This window comes from Podarcis bocagei (assembly GCF_964188305.1).
Source record: "Podarcis bocagei genome assembly, chromosome: 13".
Lineage (NCBI taxonomy): Eukaryota > Metazoa > Chordata > Lepidosauria > Squamata > Lacertidae > Podarcis > Podarcis bocagei.
Window position 1 is genome coordinate 11,116,376 of NC_138138.1, and position 12,253 is coordinate 11,128,628.

At 43.5% G+C, this 12,253-nt stretch overlaps 1 protein-coding gene across 5 annotated transcripts in view; it reads right to left on the reverse strand.

Moving 5' to 3' along the window:
• The window catches only part of ANKRD17 (ankyrin repeat domain 17), a 107,122-nt gene that overhangs the window by 41,624 nt on the left and 53,245 nt on the right, over window positions 1–12,253 (reverse strand). For all 5 annotated transcript variants that reach the window (XM_081165999.1, XM_081166001.1, XM_081165998.1 and 2 more), the window contains exons 6-13: window positions 9,908–10,141; window positions 8,142–8,236; window positions 5,123–5,360; window positions 3,711–3,902; window positions 3,053–3,162; window positions 2,474–2,561; window positions 1,722–1,849; window positions 709–852 (exon numbers count right to left, since the gene is read on the reverse strand). In XM_081165999.1, coding sequence (XP_081022125.1) covers window positions 709–852; window positions 1,722–1,849; window positions 2,474–2,561; window positions 3,053–3,162; window positions 3,711–3,902; window positions 5,123–5,360; window positions 8,142–8,236; window positions 9,908–10,141 — 1,229 coding nt within the window. The remainder of the gene's footprint in view (window positions 1–708; window positions 853–1,721; window positions 1,850–2,473; window positions 2,562–3,052; window positions 3,163–3,710; window positions 3,903–5,122; window positions 5,361–8,141; window positions 8,237–9,907; window positions 10,142–12,253) is intronic.

Sequence of the window (12,253 nt, forward strand, 5' to 3'; positions counted from 1 at the left end):
TGTCTCCAGGAATCCACCCCAGCTGAAGCTGCCTCCGTAAGGGCTGAAAATTAAAGCCTGTGGGGCGGTAGGTCTCAGTATACTGCCCCCACCCTATGGAGGACGATCCAATGCTCCCTGGGATGGGGAGATCATTCACTGCTTTGCCCAAACATGAAAAAAATTGTAGACGGGCTGCTTGTCCTAGAAGCCAGTCCGTGGAAAGGAGGGAAAGGAAGGATTCTAATCTTTTTTTATTTTTAGAAAATACAGAAAAAGACCCGTAAAAAGACTGAATCACAGAAGAAGTAAATTGCCAAGCCAAGGTGAAGGATTAAGAGGAGCCAAAGGAGAATGTGACTGTTTTGTTGAAGGAGCAAAAGCTGAAGAGGGGCCAGCCTATTTCCTGTAAAAGATGCTCCTGTCTTGGTCCACTAGAGGCACAAGTAAGCCCAACCAAGTGATAAGCAAAATATTCTTTCCAAGCAAAGAGTCCTCTGTAATAGTTTTCTTGCAGATCTGGAAGGCAAGGATTAAACTACATCTAACAAAAGACGGCAGTATTTCCTTTGAATTTTAGCAGTTTCTCACTGAAGATTACCGGGACTTCTACAGTATCTGATGACTACAACACTTACTTTTCAGAAGAGAGGCAATAAATTCATCATTAAGAAATTGACCCTAAAACATTTTAAAAGGGGGCAAGCATGCTGCCGCTTTAAAACTTACCCTATTTAAATCGTGAGATGGAGGAGTCAGCTGGGTGGACTCGGGCGGAGGAGCAGAAAGCAGATTGTTAGGGTAGTCCAACAGGTAACAAACCACACTGGTATGACCACCCTTAGCGGCTTCTATTAGCATGGTTGAACCATCCTGGAAAGAAATCATGGGTTAAAATAAGGAGCCACACTGAAAGATGTATTTTGGTTTTGAATTCTAAAAAAACCCAAAAAACGGTATGTTACATGATATCTAACATTTTACAAAACATTTAAATTGTTTTTAATTACTCTTAATGTTTAAAAGAGTAAATTTAACTAGTATTTAACGAATTTATTTTGGCTCCTGCCCACGCTTTAATCAGTTTTTGGCTTCTTTAAGCAAGATTCCCAGGCTGCCTGTAAATGATATAGTGGACAGAAAGTTTACTAGGAAGTTGAATTCAGAGATGAATATAAAAATAGCATAACAGCCAATTTTTTTCCTATGTTTCTTACAGATCCCCCCCAATATAAAATAGAGGGAACCTTGATGCAAAACCCATTTGTAGATGAAAAATACCCAAACTGTATGATCAAGTCATTTTGCTATATTCCCCACTGTTAAAGGTAAAGGGACCCCTGACCATTAGGTCTAGTCGTGGCCGACTCTGGGGTTGCGGCGCTCATCTCACTTTACTGGCCGAGGAAGCTGGCATACAGCTTCCAAGTCATGTGGCCAGCAGGACTAAGCCACTTCTGGCGAACCAGAGCAGTGCAAGGAAACACCGTTTACCTCCCCGCTGGAGCGGTAACTATTTATCTACTTGCACTTTGACGTGCTTTTGAACTGCTAGGTTGGCAGGAGCAGGGACCGAGCAACGGGAGCTCACCCTGTTGCGGGGATTCGAACCGCCGATGTTCTGATCAGCAAGTCCTAGGCTCTGGGGTTTAGACCACAGCACCACACACTGTTACACTGGTTTATTGCCCTAAAACACAAACACACACACTACAAAATATGGAAAGTAAAACACTGCATACCTTCAGTCTGTGCGTAGGATCAGCTCCATGAGCTAACAGCAACTCCACAACCGACAGGTGGCCTCCAGCACAGGCAAGAGACAATACTGTATGGTCATTGTTAGCTGTGGTCCTATTCACATTTGCTCCTGGCATAAAGCATAGAAAGAAGATGAAGAGTAATTTGTATTCTAAATCACACCTTTGCTTCTAAGGTTAGACCCTTCCCACTGATCTCCTCCTATAAGGGGCTGGATTCCAATCTCATCCCTATCCCCGAAAAAACCATATCCGTCTGTGGCGGCTCCTATACCATGACTATTTACTATCAAGGCTGATTAAAAGTTGTACATTTCTTTGGAATTGCACACTGTGTTGCAATATGTTCATCACATTTGCACCCAAATCACATAACCAAGAAGCTTATTCCATTTTATTCTCACAACCACCCTATGAATAGTGATCTATCTACCCACTAAGCTTCAAGGCTAAGTGGAATTTGAACTCTTTTCCATTATTCAAGGCCACACTGGGTCATGTAAGTAACTGAAGGAGACGCAAGTCTGACACAGAAGAAAAAGCATGAGCATATACGACAATTTTTCTTCCTCAACTGAATCACAGGCAAGTGAAAGAAATTAATTTCACCCTTAATTTCTGGAAGACTCAAATCTATGAAATTATACTTTGCTCAATTGTGATTCTGTGAACTGCTGGGCTATTAAACAAACACCTGAAAATCCTTAAAAAGGTGAAACATTATTCAAACTTACCCTTGCTAATTAAGAACTGAACAGTACAGACATGACCGGCTCTTGCAGCTTTCATTAAAGGTGTTCTTCCCCCTTCAGATTCATGTTCCTGGGGGAAAGGAGAAATAGAATCCAACTTGGAAATCAGAAATTCCTAGTTGTTGTTGTTTTTAAAATGTTTGTCATGCAACCTCTATTTTTCAGAGTTGTTTTACCTAATAGTTATGCTCAAATTTGAAAGTGCAGTGTTTAATAATCCGTTAACTGCAATGGAAAATTTCTACACTTTCAAAACTAAATTTGCTGGGTTAGATCAAGATTTGCCCCTTCACAAATGGAAGGCCTCCTTCTATTCAAGGAAGCAACTGGGAACCAGTGGAGGCTCCCCACCAAAGGAAGGAACTAGAAGGAAATAGATGGCAATCTTCATTCATTCCTCTCCCCACCCTTCCAGAGCAACTTTCCTCTAATCCGTTTAATTATACTTTGTTATTTGCCAATACTTGGGAGAAGTGAGGGTTGGGATGGACCAATATAACCAAGTCCAATAGGGTCCTTACACAATGTAAGAAAAGCTCAAAGCTTCTACTGGCAGCTTACCAGATCAGCGTCTGCTTGAAGCAACACATCTGCTACATCGGTATGGCCATTCTCACAGGCGTATGTCAGCGCTGTGTCTCCTGTTGCTGTTGTTGCATGCACGTTGGCTCCTGAAACAAGTACAATAAGCTTAGAAAATATGCAAGTGCCTCACCCTCCAGCAAGACATTTCATCACATTTCAAAATAGCCAAGTACAGTGGTGCCTCGCAAGACGAAAAGAATCCGTTCTGTGATTCTCTGCGTCTAGCGGCTTTTTCGTCTTGCGAAGCAAGCCCATTGACGGATTAGCGGATTAGTGCTATTAGCGGCTTTTAGCGGCTTATCGGCTTATCGGATCAGCTGATAAGCGGCTTAGCGGCTTAGAAAAGGGGGGGGCAAGGGGGGAAAAACCGCAGGAACTCGCAAGACATTTTCATCTTGCGAAGCAAGCCCATAGGAGATTCGTTTTGCGAAGCACCTCCAAAACGGAAAACTCTTTCGTCTAGCGAGTTTTCCGTCTTGCGAGGCATTCGTCTTGCGGGGCACCACTGTATTAGGGTGCTTGGATTTGCATTGACTACTAAAACACACGCAGCAGCCCCGTGACAGTACTGCTTTAAGAATAAGTTTTCAATTATAAACATGAAGAAATGTGTGCAAAGGGAACAATTCCATACCTGCAGCTAATAAGTATTTAACTAGCTCCAAGTGACCCTCCTGAGCAGCTTCCATCAAAGGCGTTGAGCAGCCAAGCTCTATATCAGCTCCCGCTTTGATAAGAAAATCAGCCACTTCCAGAAAGCCTCCACAGCACGCTAAAGTTAAGGCAGTTTCTTGGGTCTCTTCTGTCTGGGCATTGATGTTGGCTCCTTCCAGAAAGAAACATACCAATGGAAATTAAGCTTAGAAAACAGCACAGAAAGAGAGACAATATTTGTACACGGATATCAAGTCTTTTGCAAGATGAATTACTAAATCAATTAAGATAAATTTTCCTCAGGTTATTGACTGGTAGTTTTTCAAGATCTCATGATCTTTACAATTACATGATTCTTTACAATTATAGTGGTACCTCTGGCTATGTACTTAATTCGTTCCGGAGGTCCGTTCTTAACCTGAAACCGTTCTTAACCTGAGGTACCACTTTAGCTAATGGGGCCTCCCACTGCTGCCGCCGCGCGATTTCTGTTCCCATCCTGAGGTAAAGTTCTTAACCTGAGGTACTACTTCTGGGTTAGCAGAGTCTGTAACCCGAAGTGTTTGTAACATGAGGTGTTTGTAACCCAAGGTACCACTGTACTCCAGTATATGAGTCTGCCAAATGCACCTATTAAGAGAATACAGACTTTCTAAGGTGACCTTCTAAGGAATGTATTTTCTGCTGTGATTGACATGTAAGGTATTAACAGAACTCATAGGAAGGTTGGCATTCCCTGGAGTCAACATGCTACATTTTGAAAAGGGAGCTTTTATAGAATGTGCAGTACAAGTTAAATAGGAAAAATGGGCAGAACAATTCAGACTTGAAAAGTTGCTTCCTAAAATATACAGTTCAGGACATTCAGAAGTTTTCAGTGCCGCTATTAGCGTACTTGTTACAGTCATACCTCATGTTACATTTGCTTCATGATACAGTGGTACCTCAGGTTAAGTATTTAATTCGTTCCGGAGGTCTGTTCTTAACCTGAAACTGTTCTTAACCTAAAGCACCACTTTAGCTAATGGGGCCTGCTGCTGCCGCCGCGTCGCCGGATCACGATTTCTGTTCTTATCCCGAAGCAAAGTTCTTAACCTGAAGCACTATTTCTGGGTTAGCGGAGTGTGTAACCTGAAGCGTATGTAACCTGAGATACCACTGTACATTTTTTCAGGTTGCCTCCCGCGGCGACCCAGAAGTACCGGAAAGGGTTACTTCCGGGTTTCACCACTCGCGCATGTGCAGACGCGAGAAATGACGTCACACACATAAGCTGTGAATCACGACCCGCACATGCGCAGACGCGGGTTGCATTCTTTTCAGGTTGTGAATGGGCCTCTGGAACGGATCCCGTTCGCAACCAGAGGTACCACTGTATACTGTTACAGTTACCTTGACCTAGGAGTAATGCCACCATCTCCTCGTGACCCTCTCGGGCTGCTTCCATCAATGGCGTGTAGCCTTCATCGTTCACCTCTTCCAGGTTAGCCCCTCGCTCTATTAATAAGGCAGCCAGCTCTACGTGTCCACCACAGGCTGCCAGAGTTAATGGAGACTCGAAGGAATCAGCAGGCATGTTCACTTGGGCACCACTATCAAGGAGCAGCCTTGCAACTTCCACATGCCCATCCTAGAAAGCAAAAACAGACAAATAAATAAAAGGTTAACTACGCGAGCTCTGGATGAAGAACTCCTTCACTCACACTAACTTACTTCACACCACTAAGTGAGGCAGTTATACAAAGCTTTGCAGAGCACAGTTGGCAGACAGCGGCAGGTTCAGGTTTTCGAAAACTGTTGCTGGCATCCATCTGTCTCAAGAGACAATGGAGTGCACCTCTGGGAGTGAAGTCAAATGGCCGTGTTAGCTGCAGGAAAGTGACCTCTCTGGGGTGCAAGCCTGGGCAGTAGAGCCCTCGAGACTGACCCAGAAACTCCAGCGGGTACAGAATACAGCGGTGAGACTCCTTACAGGGTCCTCGCCGTGGGATCACTTTCACCCGGTGCTATGCCAGCTGCACTGGCTCCCAGTGGAGTACAGGATCAGGTTTAAGGTGCTGGTTTTGACCTTTAAAGCCCTATGCAGCCTAGGACCCTCGTACCTATGGGACCGCCTCTCCTTGTATGCCCCACGGAGGACCTTACGGTCTTCAAACAAAAACATCTTGGAGGTCCTGGGCCACTGGGAGGTTAGGCTGGCCTCAACCAGAGCCAGGGCCTTTTTGGCCGTGGCCCCGATCTGATGGAACACTGTCACAAGAGACAAGGGCCCTGCAGGACTTGACATCTTTCTGCAGGGCCCGCAAGACAGAGCTGTTCCACCAGGCCTTTGGCCAAGGCACAGCCTTTGGTAATCCTCACAGAACTCTAGCCCAATGGTTGCCATTGATTTGATTTTGAATAGATTTTAGAATGAATTGATTTTAGAATGCTGTGTTACTTTTTTTGTTGTTAGCCGCTCTGAGCCCGGCTTTGGCTGGGGAGGGTGGGATATAAATAAATTATTATTATTATTATTATTATTATTATTATTATTATTATTATTATTATTATTATTTTGTCAAGAACCGGTTAGAAGCCCATATTATGATATCGTTTTCATAATTTTTGACCTGGTGATATATTGCGAATCCTTGGGGGGGTGTCTGCATGCACACTATGCAAAAATCACAATATTGGAAAAACTGTGAAGCCAGCCAATGCGTCTTTCAATTCCTGCAGTTCTTAAAGGGGGAGGCGAATCACAAAAGCAGTTAAATAAAAAAGCAAGCAATTTTAAAAGCATAAAGGAGGGGGGAGCTTCAGAGAGCAGTTTGCGTAATTGCTTTCTAAAATGACCCCCCACCCCGTTAAAACTTTGTTGGACCAGTCTTTAAAAGACTGTGGGAGGAGCTTCAGAGAGCGGTTTGCCAAACCATTCTCTGAAGCGCTTCCCACCCTCCTTTAAAACGGATTGGAGGTTTCTCTGAGCTGTGAAGGGATAGGGGAGAAGGGGGGAAAGTATAAAGGGAAAGGAGTTGGTCAGGTTGAGGGGAAGAAGGTGGCAAAAGGGTGGAGGGTTTGGTGGGGCTGGTAAGTGGAATGAGCAGGGGTGGCAGCCCCTAGTATACATATCAACATTTATTTATTTCTTACTGTTTTAAAGCAAAACTGACTGGTCTCCTGCTAAGTTTTGAGTTTCACGCACAGTGAGAATTTAGCTCATGAATTTTAAGATTAGACTCCCCGCTGTAGTTATATTTCATATTCATAGTTCTTTCTGGGGATTGTTTTTTCACGTGTTATGTGTTACGCATCCCGAGTCATGATCTGATGTACATGTATTGTAATATTGCCTTGTCTAACAAGTGCAAAAATTACTTGGGAACAGAACCTAGGCAGCACATCTCTACCCAGCCAGTAAGAGTTTGAGTCCCACAAATGACTCGTGCTGTGGAAGAGGAATGCCTCACTAGCAAAATTTCTGCCTTCAGACAAGATCAACATAGGTTGTATGTCATCAGATAAAATACACGTCTGTCTGTCTGGTGAACAGCGTGAGGTCAAGTCTTCCCCTCCTATCAATTTCGGGAGAAGCAGCTTTATATCAAAAATCGAGGCACAAAAGCAGGCCGATTTCTACTGTACTTCTTATGAATTTTAACAGGGAGAAATGTAAAGTATTGCACTTGGGCAAAAAAAATGAGAGGCACAAATACAAGATGGGTGACACCTGGCTTGAGAGCAGTAAATGTGAAAAGGATCTAGGAGTCTTGGTTGACCACAAACTTGACATGAGCCAACAGTGTGACGCGGCAGCTAAAAAAGCCAATGCAATTCTGGGCCTCATCAATAGGAGTATAGCATCTAGATCAAGGGAAGTAATAGTGCCACTGTATTCTGCTCTGGTCAGACCTCACCTGGAGTACTGTGTCCAGTTCTGGGCACCACAATTCAAGAAGGACACTGACAAACTGGAACGTGTCCAGAGGAGGGCAACCAAAATGGTCAAAGGCCTGGAAACGATGCCTTATGAGGAACGGCTAAGGGAGCTGGGCATGTTTAGCCTGGAGAAGAGGAGGTTAAGGGGTCATATGATAGCCATGTTCAAATATATAAAAGGATGTCACATAGAGGAGGGAGAAAGGTTGTTTTCTGCTGCTCCAGAGAAGCGGACACGGAGCAATGGATCCAAACTACAAGAAAGAAGATTCCACATTAGGAAGAACTTCCTGACAGTAAGAGCTGTTTGACAGTGGAATTTGCTGCCAAGGAGTGTGGTGGAGTCTCCTACTTTGGAGGTCTTTAAGCAGAGGCTTGACAACCATATGTCAGGAGTGCTCTGATGGTGTTTCCTGCTTGGCAGGGGGTTGGACTCGATGGCCCTTGTGTCTCTTCCAACTCTATGATTCTGTGATTCTATGATTCTTACCATGCATGCCTCCATTAATGCAGTGTGCATTTCATCTGTTTTATGCTCCTGGTCTGCACCTGCTTCCAGCAGAAATCTCACCATTTCTAAATGGCCTGAAACACAGACAAACACACATTTTAATAAAACAAAACGCAGCAAAGGTTTATTGGTATCCAATGATGATTTCGGAAAGATATTGTTTTCTCTTTAGCGGTGCAACACTTTTCTTTTTTTGTGGGGGCGGGGGAGAGAAAGTGTTCATATTGCTATAAACCAGGGGTGTCCAACAGGGCGATCGCGATGTGTTAGTAGAAACCTGCAATGTTTTGGTAGATCACAGTCGATCTCTGGCTCCCTTTCCTGTGCACTGTTAAATCTGACTCTTCTCCTGCCCTCCATTGTTATTAGAACTCAGGAAGGGAAGACGGAGATCCCTCCTTGTGGCTGTTTTAATCCATAGTGATGTTTTTGTGAGTGACTTAACCCCAAACTCCCATTGCCTTCCTCCCACCCCCAAAACAGACCCCTAAAAAAACGGGGGCAGATAACTGCCAGATTTTAATTCTGAAAGTAGACCGCAGTCTCTTGGGAGTTGGCCGCCCCTGCTATAAGCCGTGGAGAAACAGCAGAATACAAATCCAAACAAAATCTCTCTAAAATGTTAATTTCTATTTGCTCTTGAAACTACTAAAATCAAGGGAAGGTGGATGAACAATACCCAAAACAGTGGCTTTGTCCATATTGACACTCACTGAAATGCTGCAATAAAAATAGCTTTCAAATCTCAAAAGTGAAACCAGGAACAAAACCTGGAAAAGTGAAAAAGATTGTATCCAACAATGTCGTCCTATCAGTGCTAGGGCTTCTGCAACAGGACTTCTTCTTCCTCTCCTAAAGAAAATCTGCCCTGAAGGGTTGGGCGCTCCACCAGAACAGATTAGGCCAGGCATAGGCAAACTCCGGCCCTCCAGATGTTTGTGACTACAATCCCCATCATCCCTAGCTAACAGGACCAGTGGTCAGGGATGATGGGAATTGTAGTCCCAAACATCTGGAGGGCCGGAATTTGCCTATGCCTGGATTAGGCTGTGCACAGGGAGATGAGAGGGCACTCCATTCCGCAGGTGTAAGTCCTTGCACTAACAGGATGACTTCATTGAAAAAAACTAAGAAAATGACAAAGGAACACAAAGCTTCAAAGTTTCTTCCTTTGTGAATCTTGCAGAAAATAGGGTTTTTTTATAGCCTCAAATCTTTGGCGGTTTTCTTTCCATGGGGCACTATATTTCACAGCTTAAAATTGAAATATTAATAATTTTAATGTTAATAATCTGCTTTTGAAAGTCCTCCACTGCTTCAACCTGTTTTCAGCTCTGGAAAGACCTGCACCTCTCTCCTTAGCAGAAAAGAACAAAAGTATAGCATGACTACTGAACACTACACAATGTTCAATACAACAGCCCCTGTTATTTTGCAGCATGTTCCAGTACTGAACATGTGTAATTTAAGTAGGTGTGGTTTTTTTTGGAGGGGGGCTGGGGAGTAATGAAAACTGCTGAACATTGAACAAAGGTAGGGCTGGATTCCGATGGTTTAGGTCAGAAATTAAAACCATTTACATTCTCTCTCTCTTTATTAGTTTGAACCAAAAGTGCAGAAGCAAATGAGAATTAAGATCTCCAAATTCAATCCTAATAACGTAAGTTGACTGAGGGGCTTTGCAAGCCCCGCAGAAGAGTGATGTCAGTTTTTATCAATGAAAGGCTTTAGTTGAGATACTGTACCTTTATAGCAAGCCAGTGTTAGTGCACTTTCCTTAAATTCATTGGAATGCGTATTGATTCCAGCTCCGTTTTCCAGCAGAACTCTGGCAACTTCCACATGCCCAGCGCTCCCAGCTTCCATGAGAGGAGTGTGGCCATTTTCGTTATGGTCCTCAATACTAGCACCCGACTCCAACAGGGCCTTGACCACATCTACATAGCCTCCAGCACAGGCATACGTGAGTGCTGTGTTCCCTAATTTCAGAAAAGAAAATACATTGAAGTCAGTTTGGATAATCCTCTCTTATCCCCCAAATTCGTATTAGAGCTAGCCACCTGCACCTATACTCCATGGAGCTTTCGTGAGAAAACAGGTGGTCTTGCAGCCAAGAAGCTGAGCTATGAGATTGGAACTCCTAAATTCCAATCTTTCCGCTCATTAGCGGTCCAGAGAAAGTCCACTCTCCCTCAGACCTCATCTGAGATAAGGAAATAATAATAAGACTGCCGCCAAGAGAGAGGAGGTATGTGAAGCACTTTGAACCCTTTAAACTGCAATATAAAAGCTGAGTGTTTGATTGGCCTTTTTGCAAAAAAACACCACCATACAACAAGTGTGTTATCCGGAGGTAACTTTTACGTGACCCAAGAATTCCGGATTGAAAAAAGCAACAATAGATCATTAATTCATTGGTGGCAGCACTGGCTCTCCTGTGAGTTTCAGGGTACTAATTACAGTGGTGCCTCGCAAGACGAAAAGAATCCGTTCTGTGATTCTCTTCGTCTAGCGGTTTTTTTGTCTTGCGAAACAAGCCCATTGACGGATTAGAGGATTAGCGCTATTAGCGCTATTAGCGGCTTTTAGCGGCTTATCAGCTTATCGGATCAGCTGATAAGCGGCTTAGCGGCTTAGAAAAAGGGGGGGAGGAAAAAAACCCCCGCAGGAACTCGCAAGACATTTTCGTCTTGCGAAGCAAGCCCATAGGAGATTCGTTTTGCGAAGCACCTCCAAAACGGAAAACTCTTTCGTCTAGCGAGTTTTCCGTCTTGCGAGGCATTCGTCTTGCGGGGCACCACTGTATAAGCAATGAAGCCCTTGCCACAGGGACAATCCTGAATTTCTGTCATTCTCAACATGAATTGAGAATAGTCAAGGCGGCCCAGGTTCAGATCCCACGCTGGCAGCCCAAAATCTTCTTGACAGTGGCACAGCCTTTTGTAAGATACTGCAATGTAAGATACTGCAAAATTGTTGTTTTCAAGCAGGCGTTGGACACTGTATATTATTGTGAAGGTCTGACTGATGTATAAATGAGACGAAGTTTTATTGTTACTGTATTATAAGGATTTTATTATTGATAATTCTGTTTTAAGCCACCCTGAGCTCTCAGAGAAGTGAGTAGTAAATGTGTCCCAGTAATGATAATAAACCGACGCTTGTTTTCATGGTCATTTCTCTTAAGAGTAAAGTGGTAGCAGGCATCCCCAAACTCGGCCCTCCAGATGTTTTGGGACTACAGTTCCCATCATCCCTGATCACTGGCCCTGTTAGCTAGGGATGATGGGAGTTGTAGTCCCAAAACATCCGGAGGGCCGAGTTTGGGCGTGCCTGGTGGTAAAGTGTCCCAAATCTTGCCAAGCACATCTTGCCTCAGTCCCAGTTTTTTTTATTCAACCCAAAATTTTTGGAAGTGTTTGCTGGAAAAAGAACTAGTTATCAGAAATGAAAACTCATAGAGGGCTAAGAAGAATTAGAGAGTACCTTCCAGATAACTGGAGAAGGCTACACAGAAGGAAAATATGGCTTCTATCTTTGGGAAAATATGGAGTAAGTTGTACCAATGCAACCAAGTTTTCTTCTTTGAAAAAGAAAGCAAGTTGAAGGCCTTTAACCTAGTCCCACAAGACACCCTCTCAAGAAAGCTTGAGAAAAACAGACTAAAGGGAACCGTAACATGAAACGCAACTGGTTGAAACAAAGGGTAACAACAAATAGTGCAATAAGTGGTTTCAATTGTAAGTTAAGCTAGAAAAAAAAGATAACTAGAGACATTTCACTATTTCTCATATGACAGAAAGACAGCAGGAAGGAAACTAATTGGTGTGAAATGAAGTGAATGCACACATCACTTATTAAGAAAAATAATGTGAAGCACTTTACATTTTCAGATAAAGAATGTGAATCTGGAGGTCACTGTTAACTCACTGTATGTAAACTATATGAAGCCGTTTGAGCTGGTTTGCTCAAAGTTTGTTTTTGGCTTCTTTTCAAGGTTAGTCTGCAAATGACGTAAAGCCATGACTGTGTGGGATGAGTTTTAATGGGTAGGAGAGGAAATTCATTGCAATTTATCCCTCCATGCCCCC